This window comes from Tupaia chinensis, unplaced genomic scaffold, assembly GCF_000334495.1.
Source record: "Tupaia chinensis unplaced genomic scaffold, TupChi_1.0 Scaffold150243_1, whole genome shotgun sequence".
Taxonomy (NCBI): Eukaryota; Metazoa; Chordata; class Mammalia; order Scandentia; family Tupaiidae; genus Tupaia; species Tupaia belangeri.
Genome location: NW_006210084.1, coordinates 737,437 through 753,933, shown reverse-complemented (window position 1 = coordinate 753,933; position 16,497 = coordinate 737,437). Strand labels below are relative to the sequence as shown.

Genomic DNA, 16,497 nt, shown 5'->3' with positions numbered 1-16,497 from the left:
TTCCCACCAGCTAGGTACCATGTTCCACCACTTTCAGGCTTCCTCTGTTAGTTCCGATAGACAGTAGATAGGTTCATCAAATTTAGGCCAGACTTCTGGCTCCTTCTGTTTACTTTCCAGCAGTGATAGTCACGTAACAGTTTTAGTCTGTCAAACTGAAAACACACATCACTTTTTCTTTCCTCCTGAATTTGTTACTGTAGATGTTGTAGTTTAATTGCTTTATATGTTTTTGCTAATTTCAGGACCCAGAGGCTCCAGGAAGAAAAAAATAAAAAAGTGACTGAGGCTCTTAGGAGAAGGGAGCAGAACATAAAGAATATTGAAGAGAAGTATGAACAAAAGCTCAAGAATGAACTTCAAAAGTAATTGGCAATTTTAAAGAAATAGTATATTTGAATTAAGTTGTAGAGAACATGACAAGAACTGATGAAGTAGAGAACACTAACATAGTGCTTGAAAAAAATACTAATTTTTCATCTATAGTTAATCATTTCCTGTGAGTCTTTGAGTTAAGATAGTTTAAAAAAAATTTTAAAGAATTGTTTATTATTTATTTATTTAAATTTGGCCAGAGAGAGAGAAGGAAAGTAAGAAAGCAAGCCACCAGGTCCCGGACTCAAACTGAGGTTGGCCATGAGGAAGTATCCAGCACCTTAACCACTGCACCACCTGCTGGTCCCAGAAGAGTTTTAATTAATTAATTTTTTTAATTGCCAGAAGGCACATGTACTTACCAGAGAAAGAGAGGGCATGTGTGTGCATAACCCCCTTCCCATGGGGCGTGGTCATGTGTTGCAATCCTTTTTCCTCCACTTGTCCATCCCATCAGGATTTTGAACTCATGTGGACATGTGGCTGGTGAGTTTTTCAAGGCCCTGGGGCTGGGAATTGATCCACAGTCAACCATGCGGTATCGGGCACCCCATGCATAATGCTTAACTGCTGTACTCTGGGATTGGCCCAAGTTAGGATAGTTTTTTAAAGATCTGTTATAGAGAGGTGCATCCTCTGCTTTCCTCCTCATGACCTCTCTTAACATTTATTGAGGGCCTGTGATTATCTTTAAGTTTTGGAGCTCCTTATGACTCGCTCAGCTCGCACAGCTGATAAGCTGTAAAAGTAGACCTATAATCTCTTTCAGTTATCTTTTCCTCTGCCCTGTTCATGCTGCCACTTAGATGAGCTATTCAATGATTTGTTATAAATGATTCTACTTAGTGGTTATAGTATTTGTCAGTGAACATATGCCTTGTGTTCCTTTAATATTCTACAAAGCCAGAATCAAAAGTAATGAACTAAAATTATGTGAAGCTAAAAGTGATACAGGAAAGGAAAATATGGTTAATATGGATAACTATGGTTACTTGGCCTCCTGGCCTTTTTTTTTCCCCCTCCCCTTTTTTAGGTTTTTGCTATAGGGTGCATGTGCTCACCAGAGAGAGACAGAGAGAAAGTGAAAAATCACCCCTCAAGGGCATGTCCACGCCATAATCCTGTTCTCTTCCATTCTCTTCTCAGGATTTTGGGTGCACATGCACCCAGTGTGATTTTTCAAGCCATGGGGTCTGGGACTTGAACAGTGGTCAGCCATGTGGGAGTCCCATCTTAACCACTGTGCTAGCTACTGGCCCCACTTTGGCGTTTCTATATTCCAAGTTTGGTGTACCAGTGGGTATCATCTCAGTGTAAAGCTATTAGGCCCCTAGGATGATTGTTTCTCACCAGTGGGCAGCATAGCATCTGACATCTAAGTGCTCAGTTAATCTTTCTTGAATTTATACATGTGTAGTGAGGAGATGGCTTTACTCAGTGGCTCTGGGTATTTCTTAAATCACTGCCTTGCCCATGGTTTGTTACTAGGATTCAATTATGTAGTACTTGTAGAAGTTTTTTGAAGTTGTTCTTTAAACAAATTCTGTTAAAAATGAAATATACAACTTTTCCATCTATCAGTTTTGAAACGATGGATTTTTATCCACATACTTTATGGCCACCCCTGGACTAAAGGAGCCAACACTGAAGTATCTGTAGTTAAACTTTTAGGAATAAATGAATAAAAGTATGTATTTTAATTTTACTTGATTATGGAAATTATGAGCTATTTAGCAACGTTTTGATATCCTCCGTGGCCTGGGAGACTTGGCTTTGGTGAGCCTCATATGACTTGGGCCATCGTAGACATTTGGAGGATATTTAACCCAGGAGTGTTTTTCTGTCCTTTCTCCCACCTCTGAACCAGAAGGGCAGCTGGTAACCATTGGTGAAGATAAGTAAAAACTCTAGGACCATGTGCCTTTTGGTAGCACTAATCTGGATATAATGCTGCTGGCAGTTGGCTCTCAATACTTGCATAGTCCCTGAGGACCGAAGTTCTTCTGGTTATGGGTGGGGAAATGGGACAGGTGTGTTGACGTGACTGGCTTGTGGTTATTTGGGATTCAGAGAGTCTTGTGTGTGCTGTGGGAGTTTAGTTTAATTTACTCTCTTCTTTGTGTCAGTCAAGATCAGCTGAGAAGTAATTGCTTTCAGTAATTTTGTGATAACACAACCCTTCCTTTTGTGTGATTGCGTTTTGGGACCCAATTTACCAGATTGAGGCAGGGTTTTCCTGGATCTTTTATGTTCAGAATTCTGACTCCTGGACTTAAGGAATCAGACTGACTGAAAGATTTAAAGTTTAGGCATTGTCACGTTCTGTGCTCCTTGGTGCCCCTCTGTCATAGATAAGTTTGTGTGTTGACAATGGTCTTTCCAGGAAGGCACTGGGAACTCATTTGTGGTCATTCTGATTCTCAGGTATCAACTTGAACTGAAGGACGATTACATCACTAGGACAAATAGATTGGTGGAAGATGAAAGGAAGAATAAAGGTGATTCTGGGCGGGGGCAGGGGGAAGGTATATTTTTTTACTTCTCATGTTGGTTATAGCTGAGTCTATTCTTTATTCTAAAAATACATATGTGTGTGTGTATTTATATGTATTTTTAGATATATATTTTATATATATACATAGTTTATACTTCATTGTTACTACAAAGTTAAACATTTTTTGTAGTTTTAGTTTTGCAAAATGAAAAAATAAATCATTGTCTTTCACCACCTTTTTGTAAACTCTGAAGTTTAATATTTTGTGTGTTCATGAAGGCCAGTGATTTTTATCAATATTTTATCCAAATTTATTCAATATATTTTGGGAACAGCAGTTAGCATAATGACTATGTCGCTGGACTCCCATGTAGTCGATCGCGGTTCGCGTCCTGGACCCGGTGGCTTAAAACTCACACCAGGCGCATGTACATGTGTGCCCAAGATCCCAAGAGGAGAATGAAGGAGAAGGGATTGTGGCGTGGCCATCCCCTGTGGGTTTGATTTCTCACTTTCTGTCTCTCTGTTTCTCTCTTGTCTGTCTGGCAAGTGCACGCGCCCTGTAGCAAAAACCTCTCCAAATTTATTCAATATATTTTGACAAATACATCCATGACTGTCAAGAAGGTAGTAGCAGCTTACTGCCATCTAGTCAATTTTACTTTTTTTTTTTTAAAGAGGAACTTTTTGCTATAGGACACCTGTGCTTGCCAGAGAGACAGAAAGCAAGACATTACCCCAAGAGGGAGTGGCCATGCCGCAGTTCCTTCTCTTCCATTCTCCTCCCAGGATCTTGGGCATACACGCACATGCACCTGTTAGGAGTTTTAAGCTGCTGGGTCCAGGAGCCAAACCGTGGTTGACCATGTGGGAGTCCAGCGATGCAACCGTTACACCATCTGCTGGTCCCTCAATTTTACTCTTAATTGTGAGAGACTTTATTTTTTTTACTTCTGGGAAATTTTATTTTAAATTTTCTGTCCCTTGCGACCTAGTTTCTTAATTCATTATGCTGTTTTTTCTTGACATATAAATGCCTAAGTCCTTATATATGTCAGCCTGAGACTACAGAAGTTGAATACATTTTAAATCTTCATACATTTTACATTTCTGTATATTTCTAGGAAATTGCCTATAGCTATTATAAAAGGCAACCTTGAACTTTTGATGGCAATTTCAAATGGATTCTTGGGGGGTAAACCAGGTCTGGGTCTTCGGTATTGACCAGTTATCCACTGACTGGTCCTTTTGCTACCCATTTCATGGGAAGTAATACTTCTTTGATGAATTAGTACCATCGTATATTTAGCAAGGTATGTTTTGATGATAGAACTACATGGACTTGTGTTAGATGAAATGAAAACTATAAAATAGCAGACCAACCTTTGCCTTTAAGGAAATTAAGAGCCTTCAGCATTGTGGCCTGTGTTCTGAGTGATGATATAACATTGGTTAGCATGCATAGCAGGTGGACTTTTAATCACGTGTGTACCTGACAGTTATAACTCCACATCACCCACGTCACCCATTGAGTAACAGGGTTATTTCTTATTTGCCTGATAATTTTTTTTTTGAGAGCTTTTTTTGCTATAGGGCGCGTGCGCTCGCCAGACAGACAGAGACATAGAGACAGAAAGCGAGAAATCACCCCCCTGGGGGGATGGTCACGCCGCAATCCCTTCTCCTCCATTCTCCTCTCGCGATTTTGGGCACGCACGCACACACACGCCTGGCGTGAGTTTTAAGCCGCCGGGTCCGGGATGCGAACCGCGGTCGACTACGTGGGAGTCCAGCGACATAGCCGTTAGGCTAACTGCTGGTTCTCTTTGCCTGATAATTTTTGACCACCCTCCCCAAACAGACACACACACATCTACTATTTTATCTATATATTGTTTGTTATTTGTATCATCAGTGGTGCATGCACTAGCCAGAAAGAGAAAGCACCCCCTAATAGGTCACAGTCATGCCACAATCCTTCTTCCTCCATTTTTCTATCCTGTTAGGACCCCGGTCATGCATATACATGTGCGTGGCATATTTTTCAAGCTGTTGAGCCCAGGAGTCAAACCATGATCACCCACACGAGACCTAGCTCCCAGTGCACAACACTTAACCACTGTTCAATGGGCTAGCTCTCTGCTGTTTTAGATTATGAAATAATGTCACTAGGTCTGATATACTGTTCATAAGTTATTAAATGGCTTTTGTATTCACTAGGAAAACGTGTTTAATTGGTGGGTTCTTTCCTTCAGAAAAAGCCATTCACTTGCAAGAGGAGCTCACAACTATTAATTCAAAAAAGGAAGAACTCAATCAGTCCATAAACCGTATGAAAGAACTTGAGGTAATTGTTAAGCCTTTTGTTTTCTTTATGTAGACTTTAGGCTATATGTGAAATTTTAGTTTTAGTCATAATTACTCTCAAGTTATCCTCTTGATAGTTTTGCACTGTTTATTATGTGACTAAAAGGGAATGGCAGAAGTTAATTCAGTAGTTCTTAATTTCGATCAAAGCCACGTAGGAAAATACAGAAAGAGCTCTGGGAACTAGAGCCCTGCTCACAATTTGTCTCTCTCCCTTAATGCTTGTGTACCTTCTTTGGGTAAGTTTTCTGACCTCAAATTGCCAATCTATAAAGTTTGGGATGCTTTCTACCTCATATAGCTGTTGAAGGGATCCAGAGAGCTGCCCTATGTGCTTGGCCCATAGCAGGTTGCCAAGCCATACTAGTTTTTACCTCAACCTTTTCTGTTCCATCAGCAGCAGGTAAAAATGCCTGTCATTATTACATCATTACCTTAGAGATGAAAACAGAGTGAAGCAGGTTTGTTACACCACCACTGTTATGTTACTTCTCTGCTTACTGTGCTTGCTGTCTGAATGAAGAGCTGGAACTTGAGGTGCTTAAAATATATTCTGAATGTAAAATTAGTTGTTGCAATCATACTGACTGACTTGAGAACTTTGTAGGCTTCTGCACCCAAGTATGAAAGGTATTATACTAGGGAAAGGGAAGCCCTTCACAGCATGTTCGAGGTTATATCTCACCTTTCATATTTTAAAAAATGTATTGCTACAGTGTGATTGTTAACGAGCCCTTGGTTACTTCTGGAAAATGGGATGACCAAAGCACTCGCTTCATAGGACAGGGTTCCACAGGATTCAAGTTAGATGAACCTCCCGTGTGCCACCTCTAAAGCAGAAGATGACTTTTTTTTTTATTATTGTAGTTAGAGCCCTGTTGTGAAGAACATGAACTCTGTACAGTGACCATAATTAAATTATCACACCCAGCTTACAGTAGCCTGGCAGCTTTTACTTTTGCAGTCCTGTAAAATCAACTACGTTTTTGTTTTCAATTTCAGCTTGAGTTAGAGTCGGTCAAAGCCCAATCTTTGGCAGTGACACAGCAAAACCTCATTTTGAATGAAAAGGTTCAAGAGATGAGTGATTATTCACTACTAAAAGAAGAGAAAGTGGAGCTTCAGGCACAAAATAAATTACTTAAACAACAACTGGATGAGGCTAGAAATGAAAACTTGCGTCTCCTAAACCGTATGTCATCTTTTCTGGTTGGCGTATTTTTGTAATTCATGCTAAGTCAATATTATAAAACTCTGCTTTCTACATGTAAGAGAGACTTAAATCAAGAAGATTTTTTAAGATGCTCAAATCGGAATTACTTTGTTTATATTTGCAGTTATGTAATTAATGGTGTCACTGTAAGAAGGAACATTTTTTAAGTGTGATTCGCCTCTCTAGATGGTGTCAGGGTTGCCTTGCCCTTTGACTGCTGATCCGGTTTGGCCAGGGAGCGCTGGGAGAAGGGCAGTTTGTTCTCCCTCCCACCCCCTACAGGCCCACCTCTCAGCCAGAGATCATAGCACTTACTGGATGGCCTCACATTGCACTCCATGCCTGTATCAGCTCACCCCCCTTAGTTCTGGGCTCTCCTATAGTCCTCCATGGACAAGGGGGTTCTAACCACATGGCTCCATTACTAGCTCAAGGAACTATGCCATCCTTGTGGTTGGTTACTGGCATAAGTTACCCCTTTTCTTTGTGGGGGGTGGGTAAGTCAGCTTTATTGGCACGGAGAAGGCTAAGTCCTTCTTGGCAGCCGCTTTCCGCATGGCGGCCAGGACGTTGCTCAGCTTCTGGCACTTCCTCTTGGCACGGATGTGTGTCCCCACCTGCTTCTTGATGAACTTGAGGACGCGCTTGTCCTTGGACACCTTGAGCAGCTCCACGGCACGCCGCTCATGGGGGGTGAAGCCACACACCTCCCGGATCATGTTGCACACAAACTTGGTGTGCTTGGTAAGGCGCCCGCTACAGCAGCTGTGCCTTGGCTTGCTCACGTTCTTGGTCATTTTGTAGTCCTTGTTGAGGTCCACAGCCATGGGGTACCACAGAGCCATGGCTGCGGCTCTCCAGTGACTACTGAGGCGGAAGGGGATAAGTCACCCTTTTATCAAAGGGCCTTAGATGGTCTGAATTGAGGATGCAATCTGCTTTCTGCCTGGACCCCACCTGCAGCTGACTATTACTCAGATGGGTTGGAATTTGGAGCAGTCATCCCTGTAGCCAGATAGAGAGCTGCTTCTATGCCTTCTGTGCATCGTAGAGGAGAGAGACAGGCTTTCAGGATAGTTCGAGGATTTGAAAAGAGTATTTTACTTGGAGTAGGACGACTAAGAGTAATAAAGTTTATGCTAACATGCTTTAAGTTCTTTATTTCTGAAACTTGTGAATCAGGATTAATCTTAGTTCATTTAATAGAATTAATAGAATATTAATTGCATGAATATAGACAAATGGAAAAATCATTTAAAACTTCTTTAGTTGCTTTTGTTAAGTGAATTGAAAAAGTGTAAGGTTGATAATGAGTGGTATTTTTTTTTTTCCTTAGGCTTAGCTCAGCCAGCACCTGAGCTTGTGGCTTTTCAGAAAGAATTAAAGAAAGCAGAAAATGCTATAACACTTGAGCATAAGGAGTTCGAAAGCCTCAGGCAAGCCCTACAAAAACAACTGCAAAGCGAAGTGAGTATTGCTTGTTGCTTGTGCTAGTATTATGTCAGTCCACTTTGTAGTTATGTAAACCTGGCAGGCACACCGGAGCAAACCAACCCATGAAGGTTACTCCTGGAAATGTGGTCAATTTTTTCTCATCTGAAAAAATTCTCCCATGATTATATTACTTTATATTTATAATAGCAACAAAATTGAAAGGAAAGCAAACTCACCTAAACAGAAATATTCTGGATGCCTGACCGTGCCCCCTGTTAACGTGATTCTCACCTTGACACTTTACCTTTTTTTTTTTTTACTATAGGGTGTGAGTGCTCACTGCAGAGAAACAGTGAGCATTTACTCCCCAAGGGAGGGGTGAATTATGGCCACTTTGCAGTCCCCTCTCCTCCATTCTCAGAATTTTGGGCGTGTGCCTGCACACACACACACACACACACACACACACACACACACACTTTCAAGCTGCCATGTCCAGAACTTGAACTGTAGTTGGCTGTGTGGGAGTCTAGCACCTTAACCACTATGGCACCTGTTGGCCGTAGCATCCTGACACTTCTAAGTATTACTTGTGTTTTTCTGTGCTTGTATGTACCAGGGTAGTCTTTGATATGAATGAAGAAGATGATGAAAAGCTGGTGTGTGTGTATTTAATATAGAAACCCCAATGATTGCTGGTGTAAAGTTTCAGAATCTGCAAAACAGAAAAAGAGAATATGCATGATAAGAGATTTTTAGCCTTTCGAAGTGAGCTATGATTTGTTTTACACTGATTACTTTTCCTTCTCTGAATCTTTTCAGATTGAGCATTCTGCACAGCTAAAGGCCCAGATACTAGATTATGATTCTTCTGTGAAGAGGTTAACTGTTCAGGTTGCAGATTTAAAATTGCAACTGAAACAAACTCAGACAGGTTAGAGACATTTGTAACCCATAAGTTTTTCGTATGTGTAAAGCTTCTGACACTTGTGGAAATATAATGATCATAATTTATTGAATATTTAGTAATACTCATATTGGAGAAAAGCCATAGAAATGTTTGTCATCGTAGAAGTAAAACTCCTTGTCCATTTCAGGGATACCACCTGGGTCATCGGCTAGCCAACATGGGCATCCCACAGCTTGGAGAACCTCATGCCCCAAATAGGAAGGGAGGGATGGTGATACAGAAGTCCCCAGATTCATCCTAGGCTTTCCTTTCTTATTCATTACCCTGATGATAAGACTGATTGGCTACTTCGTAATTTTACATAGTCATTGACAGACATATACATATATTTTGGGTGCGAGAGGAGAAGCAGGGTAGCTTAGGGAAAAGAGCAGTGCCATCAAACTCAGAACCAGTTTTGTTTAGGACCCCAGTTTTGAAGTTAATTGTTTTACCTTGGGCATATTACTTTAATTTCCTTGAGCTTCATTTACTTAGTTTGCAATGGGGATAATAATACCTACTGGGCCATGATGAACAAAGATGAGATGAGGGTCCCAGTGCAGCACCCAGGACATAAAAGACACTCAGGAGGTGGTTGCTGCTGTTGGTTCATGACTGTGTCCGTACTGTGGGTGCTCACCATCCTACTTCATAAGAAGGATATTGAAACTCGGATACTTTCTTCTTTAGTTGCTTTTCAAGCTCAAAGAAAAAATATGTGTTACCAGTTCAACTGATTTCTCAGACCTTTTTCTGAGCCTTCCTCAGTCCTTGCTTGTTCTCCTTCCTCCTCAGTCCATTGTTCCCTTCTACGTGCATCACTTATTTTTTTATATATCCTTACCCATTGATAGTATTTCCCATTCCTCAGTTTATCCCAGCAGTTCTGTTTGCCAAACTGCCCACAGCTGAGATTGTAGCAGTCTTGTGTCTTGAACAGTAATGCAGTGAGGATGGAGCTCTTGCACACCCACATTGACTACTATAAGCTTGTGTCTTGTGGCATCATAGGCATTGCAGAACAGTGGGCACGTGCACCAGAAAGTCACGGTTGCTCTAAGACTTATTAACTGTATGGCCCAGCCTCAGTAGCCTCAGTAGCCTCAGTCCTTCCATCTGTAACATGGGAGCACTGAGGGTTCCTGGGCCTCAGTGTCATGAATTCCTTTATCTGAAGCTTGGACCATATACTTGGATTTCACAAGAACTCTGAGAGTTCCAGAGCAGCACCCTGCAGGGAAACACATTAATTATTTTGCAGTCAGATGCATGACTGTTCATGCTGGATGAAGTAAAGATAAAGGGTTCACATCCATTCAGGTCAAGCTCTTCAGCCACATGAGTTCGCGCCTGGTTAGAGTTTACCACCGAGTAAATTATGAATAAATTCTTGCATCTTTTGGCATTTCAGTCATGCATAACAGATTCTGAAGTATCCTAAGTTACAAATGAAAATGTAAGTAGCTGTAACTGGTCCATATTAGCTCTCAATAAATGTTAATAGTTGTTAGCCTTATTGTGATTTCAGAAACTGTTTAATGTATAAGCTCATCCTTATTTCATTAAAAAAAAATTCAAGTATATTTTAATTTTTTTTTGAGAGGTTTTTGCTATAGGGCGTGTGCGCTCACCAGAAAGACAGAGACAGAGAGACAGAAAGCAAGAAATCGCCCCCGAGGGGGGATGGCCACGCCGCAATCCCTTCTCCTCCATTCTCCTCTCAGGATCTTGGGCACGCATGCACATGCACCCGACGTGAGTTTAAGCCGCCGGGTCTGGGACTCGAACTGCAGTCAGCTACATGGGAGTCCAGCGACATAGCCATTACGCTAACTGCTGGTCCCAAGTATATTTTAATTTTATCCTTCACCTTGCCCCCTCATTTCTCAAATTATGTTTTTGTCTGCAGCTCTAGAGAATGAAGTGTACCGCAATCCAAAGTTGTCTCTGATTGATCGTTCTGTCAGTGGGTTAGTAAGTGGCCAGGTGATGCCTCACGATGGAGATATACACGGGAATTTCTTGAACAGTCCTTTCGAACAGGGAAAAGTTATGGCAAGTGCAGTTGCACCTAGGATCACAAGTTATGCACGTGCAGAGACGGAGGGTAGTCTCCCCAGTTCTGACCTGGAGTTGGTAGCTAGCACTAAGGCACGAGTCAGAGAGCTCGAACAAGAGGCTGAGTGCTTGGAAAAAGCTTTCAGAAACTACCATCGAAGAATGATTCAAAACCCCTCTAGAAGCCTGTTACCAGCCAAGAGTCCACCCTCTTTGCACCTGGCGGGTGCTCTCAGAAACATCACTCCCAGTCTTCCGGAAAGATGCGCTTTGGCAGAGGAGAGGGTTGTTTCTCCTCAGATGGGCATGCTGGAAGAGGATAAAAGCGATGCGCTCACCAGCAGTGCAGCATCCCGGCTGCGAAGGGGCACTTCCTCTAGACGCCTCTCCTCCACGCCCCTTCCAAAAGCAAAGAGAAGTCTTGATAGTGAAATGTATCTGGAAGGTAAGCCCTGGCACAGAGGACCGTGAGATGCTCTGCAGTTGGGTGGGCCTGGTCCTTATCAGCGCTCTTGCTTGAATGAGAGTAAGCCCCTGACAATGGGTTAGTGTCCATAGCACGCAGGACTCACGCCTCGGAGCCCTCCTTCAGTAGTGCTGTCTGTTCTCTGGACCTGTGCTTCCCTAGTGAACAGTGGTGTCACAGGGCTGCTATGGGAACCAGTGGGATAAAGAGCATTTGGCATGCAGAGTTCAGGGAGTGACAGTGACCATCCCTTTGCTGTTGGTTATTGTTACATATTTTAGGATTACCATTGTAGTTTAGTTTAGGTGCTTGGATTGTTAATTTTGTGGACCTTATACTTCATACTCTTCTACTTGTAAGGATAACAGCCAGAATTCATTTTCAAACTAACAGAGCTTTTTAGAAACCACATTGGTATCTTCTCCATGCAATTTGTAGTAATGTTGCCTTGGTTTCTTCTGCCCCTTAGGTCTGGGCAGATCACATGTGGCTTCCCCTAGTCCTCGTCCTGTCAGAACACCTCAGCCATCACCTGCTGAGCCACAAAGTGGCTCTGTCCCTTCCTTCTCCAGCCACTCAGAGCAGAAGGCAAGGCAAGTACCACTTCTGAATGTCTTTAGCAGAGTCACATGACATGCGGTCTCAGCCTTTACTCGTTTGGTTTTTTTAGGTGATAATAAAGATCCTCTGGCGTTATAGAATCTGTAATCAGATTGTCAGATGATTTGTGCTCTTTGAAAATCATCTGAATTACCTAGGAGAAGAAAGATTGCTTTTAACAAATAAGTGATTTTTAATTTTTTTATTACTAGAGGGCACGCACACACACCATCAGAGAAAGTGCCCCTGCAATGGGGTGTGGTCATGCCACAATCCTTTTTCCTCCATTTCTTTATCCTGTCAGGATCTTGAGCATACACTCACATGAAGCCAGCATATTTCAAGCTGTTAGGGCTGGAATTCAAGTCACAGTCAGCCATGTAGGATCTGGCTTTCTATACATAGCACTTAACTGCTACACTACAGGGCTGGCCCAATAAGTGATTCCTCCTTATTTGCTGAACTTCATGTCTATCATATGTTATATATTAATTAATATCTTCATGGTTCTATGACTAGACTCAGTTTACAAATATTAAAAGCAACATACATGGCTCAGCCACGGTGGCACAGGCGGTAGAGTGCTGCTGTGTTATACTGGAGCCATATGGGAGGCCCTAGGTTTGGATCCCAGGTCAGACTGTAAACTGGGTGTGCCCATGATTGGAAGGCTGGAGTGAGAGTCGTGGTGTAATGGGACCCTGTCAAAGGTGCTTCCCCCATGACAAAAATAAACTCAAAAAGTACCAAATCGGTAGAAGTAAATAGATTGAAGTTATTTTTAAAGTTGGAACAATTTTACACCATTAAAAAGTTCCTTTAAAAATACTTTGGCACTGGGGCCAACAGGTAGCAGGAAGTTAAGGCACTGGGTTTCCCCATGGCTGACCACAGTTCAAGTTCCATATCTGGCAGCTTGAAAATCACACTGGGCATGTGTACATGTGCTCCCAGAATCCTGAGAAGAGAATAGAGGAGAAGGGATTGCAGCATGGCCATCCTTCCGGGGGGTGGGGGGTGATTTCTTACTACTCTTTGTTTCTCTCTAGCAAGTGCACGTGTCCTATGGCAAAAACCAAAAAAAAAGGAAAAAAATTTGGCATTTAAAGATAATACATAAGGGGGAACCAGCAGTTAGCGTAATGGCTATGTCACTGGACTCCCACGTAGTCGACCGTGGTTCACGTCCCGCACCCGGTGGCTTAAAACTCATGCCGGGCGCGTGTGCGTACGTGCCCAAGATCCCGAGAGGAGAATGGAGAAGAGATTGCGGTGTGACCATCCCCCCGGGGGGGGTGATTTCTCACTTTCTGTCTCTATGTCTCTCTCTCTCTGTCTGGTGAGCGCACGTGCCCTATAGCTAAAATCTCTCCAAAAAAAAAAAATAGTAAAAGACAATACATAAGGTTTCAGTTTTTTATCACTGAAGTAAAGTAAATTGTAAAGTGATAGTGGGCTCTAGGGTATGGTTATCAAAGCAGGATGGAGTGGATGTGTTTTTTGAGGCCAGTGGGTCACCTGGGCTGTTACTCAGGTCACAGTGGGACTCCTGCTCATGCCTAGTCCCCACCATAGCAAATTCTGACTCCTTAGTTCCGAGCTTGAGCCTGAGTATCTGCATGTTTATATAGAGCTCTTATACAGAGTTGAAAAACACATGCCTATCATCATTCTAAAGCAGGGGTCCCCAACAGGCACTGTCGGGTGCCTGTCAGTGCCTATTGGGGGCCGAGCTGTGGATCAGTGCTGGTCTCGCTGATCTGCATTCATTTGTTTGCTGCTCCCATTGATCACTTTGCCACCTGGGCTCTGCCTCCTGTCGGATCAGTGGGGGTATTGGATTCTCATGGGAGTGTGAACTCTATTGTTTTGTGATTGCTTCATTGTGTATTGCAGTGTGTGTGATAGTGGTAGAAGTGGGGTTCACAGTGGATGTGGTGTGCTTGGGTCATCCTGGGACCATCCTTCCACAGTGTAGTCTGCGAGGAATTGTCTTCCACAAGGCTGGTCCCTGGTGCTGGGAAGGTTGGGGACCACTGTTCTAAAGCATTGGGTTTTCCTTACATTGTACATTCTTCTATTAAAGCCAAAAGGAAAAGCAAGGCAGTGACATGTACTTAATTAGGGCACTTTGCTACATGCTCAGGCTTGTGGGTTTCCCTCTTCAGCTGGTTCATGCTGGTGGTATACAGAATTTGTTCTTTACAGAAATGTCTTGTGGCGATTGAAAAACTAAACTCTTAGGAATAGCATTGAGAGTGCACCATTATTCTTCATTAACAATAGTAATATGATGTGGTCATGAAGAGTAACCCAGTAAATGTCTATTAACTGCTGAGGAAGGTGCCTGTTGAGCACTCAGGGCAATGCAACTATTCCTTTTTTTTTTTTTTTTTTTTTAAAGTTTATTTCTTCTATGAGAGAAAGGGTGAGAGAGAGAGACTGAAAGACAGTACCCCCGACAGGGTTGTGATACCTTGATCAATCCCTAACTTCAGCCAGCCCAAAGCATGGGCACTTGTATGCCCAGCATACTCAGAGAAGTCTCCTCACTTGAACCAGAACCCCCATGTGGGTCAGCCTTGAGAGTGTTACATTTTACTGCCAACCCACTGTCTGGCCCTTGTTCTTTATAAACCAAAGAAAAATGAAGTTTGTAAAGCATTTTCTTGATTCAAAAAGGCTTTTTGTCACCTTGTACACTTGAGTTTTATGTTATTAAATTTCAAATTTATAAATTTAATTTTTCTACTGCAGTCTTTATCAGAGAAAGAGCGAACTTCAAGACAAAAGTGAATATTCAAATCTGGACAAGCCAGCTTTTAAGGGTAATGAAAAATTTGAATATTCTGAATGTAAGTTCAAATTAAGTATGTGATGTTATAAGTTGAAAATGTAGAAAGCTTAGTTTTGTTGAAACATATCCATTGGTATAAAAAGCAAAACAGGTATGCACTAGTACATTTTTATTTTGTGTTAAGACCACATACACATATATTACCTCATTTTCTATTACTAGGTTTTCCAGAGTGCATGTAGGTTCCCTTTTTTTGGAGAGGTTTTTGCTATAGGGCGTGTGCACTCACCAGAAAGACAGAGACAGAGAGACAGAAAGCGATAAATCACCCCCCCAGGGGGGATGGCCATGCCTCAATCCCTTCTCCTCCATTCTCCTCTCAGGATCTTGGGCGCACACACACACATGCCCAGCTTGAGTTTAAGCCACCGGGTCTGGGACTCGAACTGTGGTTGACTACATGGAAGTCCAGCGACATAGCCATTATGCTAACTGCTGGTCCCTCTAGGTTCCCTTTTTAAAAAATTTCAGAATGAGTAATAATTTCAAAGTTAGAGCTAAGCCTATAAATGAATCCTTAATTTACCCAAGTAAGTGATTTTTCTTAATTTATATATTTTTTTCCTTTTTATGGAACATGAAGATTATTTTTCTTGATACTGATTCTGGCGATTATCTCAGATTTAGAAAACCTCACTCTTAGTGAAATAATAGATTTCAAAGAACACAAGGGGACTTCAAAAGGTCACGGAAACATGGAATTTAAGTGTAAGTTTATATTGTATTCAAAAGGTCACGGAAACATGGAATTTAAGTACAAGTTTATCTTGTGGCAAAACCAGTTTGCAATCCTTGCATAGTTTTCTTCATATTATACATCTACCATGAAGTTTTGGAGCACCTCTCTTACTAGCTTAAGAGTCCAGAAACTGGCGTCCTGGCTTTGGCTCTGCCTTAAGACTGTCCCTTTGCAGCCCCCTTTGTAAATGTAAAATAAGGATGCAGTTGATCATCTCTGAGACTCTGATCAGCTTGAGAAATCTCCACGTTTGTATATAGCCTCTTGGATAGCCATGGAAACTTCATTGTCAAATCTGCAAGTATCATATCATAAGAGTCAAATGAAGAGGACTTAGTAACTTTTGTGAAGTAAACTTAGTAAACTTTTTAACATGCCAGTTAGGAGGACTTTGTTAAATTATTGTGCTTTATTTATAGGGCATGTGTGCTAACCGGAGAGTGACAGTGAGAGAGAAAGTGAGAAATCACCCCCCAGGGAGGATGGCCATGCCATAATCTCTTCTTTATTCTCCTTTTGGGATTTTGGGCATGAGTACACATGTGTGCGCTCGCCTGGCGTGATTTTCAAGCTGCCAGGTCCAGCACTTGAACCATGGTCAGCCATGTGGGAGTCCAGCACCTTAACCACCATGGCACCTGCTATCCCAAATCATTGACACATAAATAGCATTCAAATGATTATCAGCAATGATTATCAGCAAGCATTCAAATGATTATAGCTTGATTTTTCTGTTGAGTGATGAATCCAGTGCTATAAACAAATATAATTGTTTATAGTATAAGAACCTTTGAGAGAGACTAGCAGATGGCGTAATGGTTACATCGCTGGACTCCCACATGGTGGGCCATGGTTCGAGTCTCAGGCCTGGTGGCTTGAAACTCAGCCAGGTGTGTGTGCGTGCATTCCCAAAATCCTGAGAGAATGGATTGCGGCATGGGC

General features: G+C 42.1%; 1 protein-coding gene and 1 pseudogene across 7 annotated transcripts in view; one reads left to right on the top strand and one right to left on the bottom strand.

The window, feature by feature from the left end:
• The window catches only part of OFD1 (OFD1 centriole and centriolar satellite protein), a 47,258-nt gene that overhangs the window by 24,528 nt on the left and 6,233 nt on the right, over positions 1-16,497 (top strand). For 6 of the 7 annotated variants that reach the window (XM_027769667.1, XM_027769665.1, XM_027769666.1 and 3 more), the window contains 8 exons: positions 2,800-2,873; positions 5,125-5,216; positions 6,239-6,428; positions 7,786-7,916; positions 8,706-8,817; positions 10,745-11,338; positions 11,829-11,952; positions 14,717-14,787. In XM_027769667.1, coding sequence (XP_027625468.1) covers positions 2,800-2,873; positions 5,125-5,216; positions 6,239-6,428; positions 7,786-7,916; positions 8,706-8,817; positions 10,745-11,338; positions 11,829-11,952; positions 14,717-14,787 — 1,388 coding nt within the window. Of the gene's footprint in view, positions 1-245; positions 366-2,799; positions 2,874-5,124; positions 5,217-6,238; positions 6,429-7,785; positions 7,917-8,705; positions 8,818-10,744; positions 11,339-11,828; positions 11,953-14,716; positions 14,815-16,497 lie in introns of all 7 variants that reach the window. The other variant, XM_027769671.1, reaches the window with a different exon arrangement.
• Positions 6,908-7,294, bottom strand: LOC106734254 (60S ribosomal protein L36 pseudogene; annotated as a pseudogene).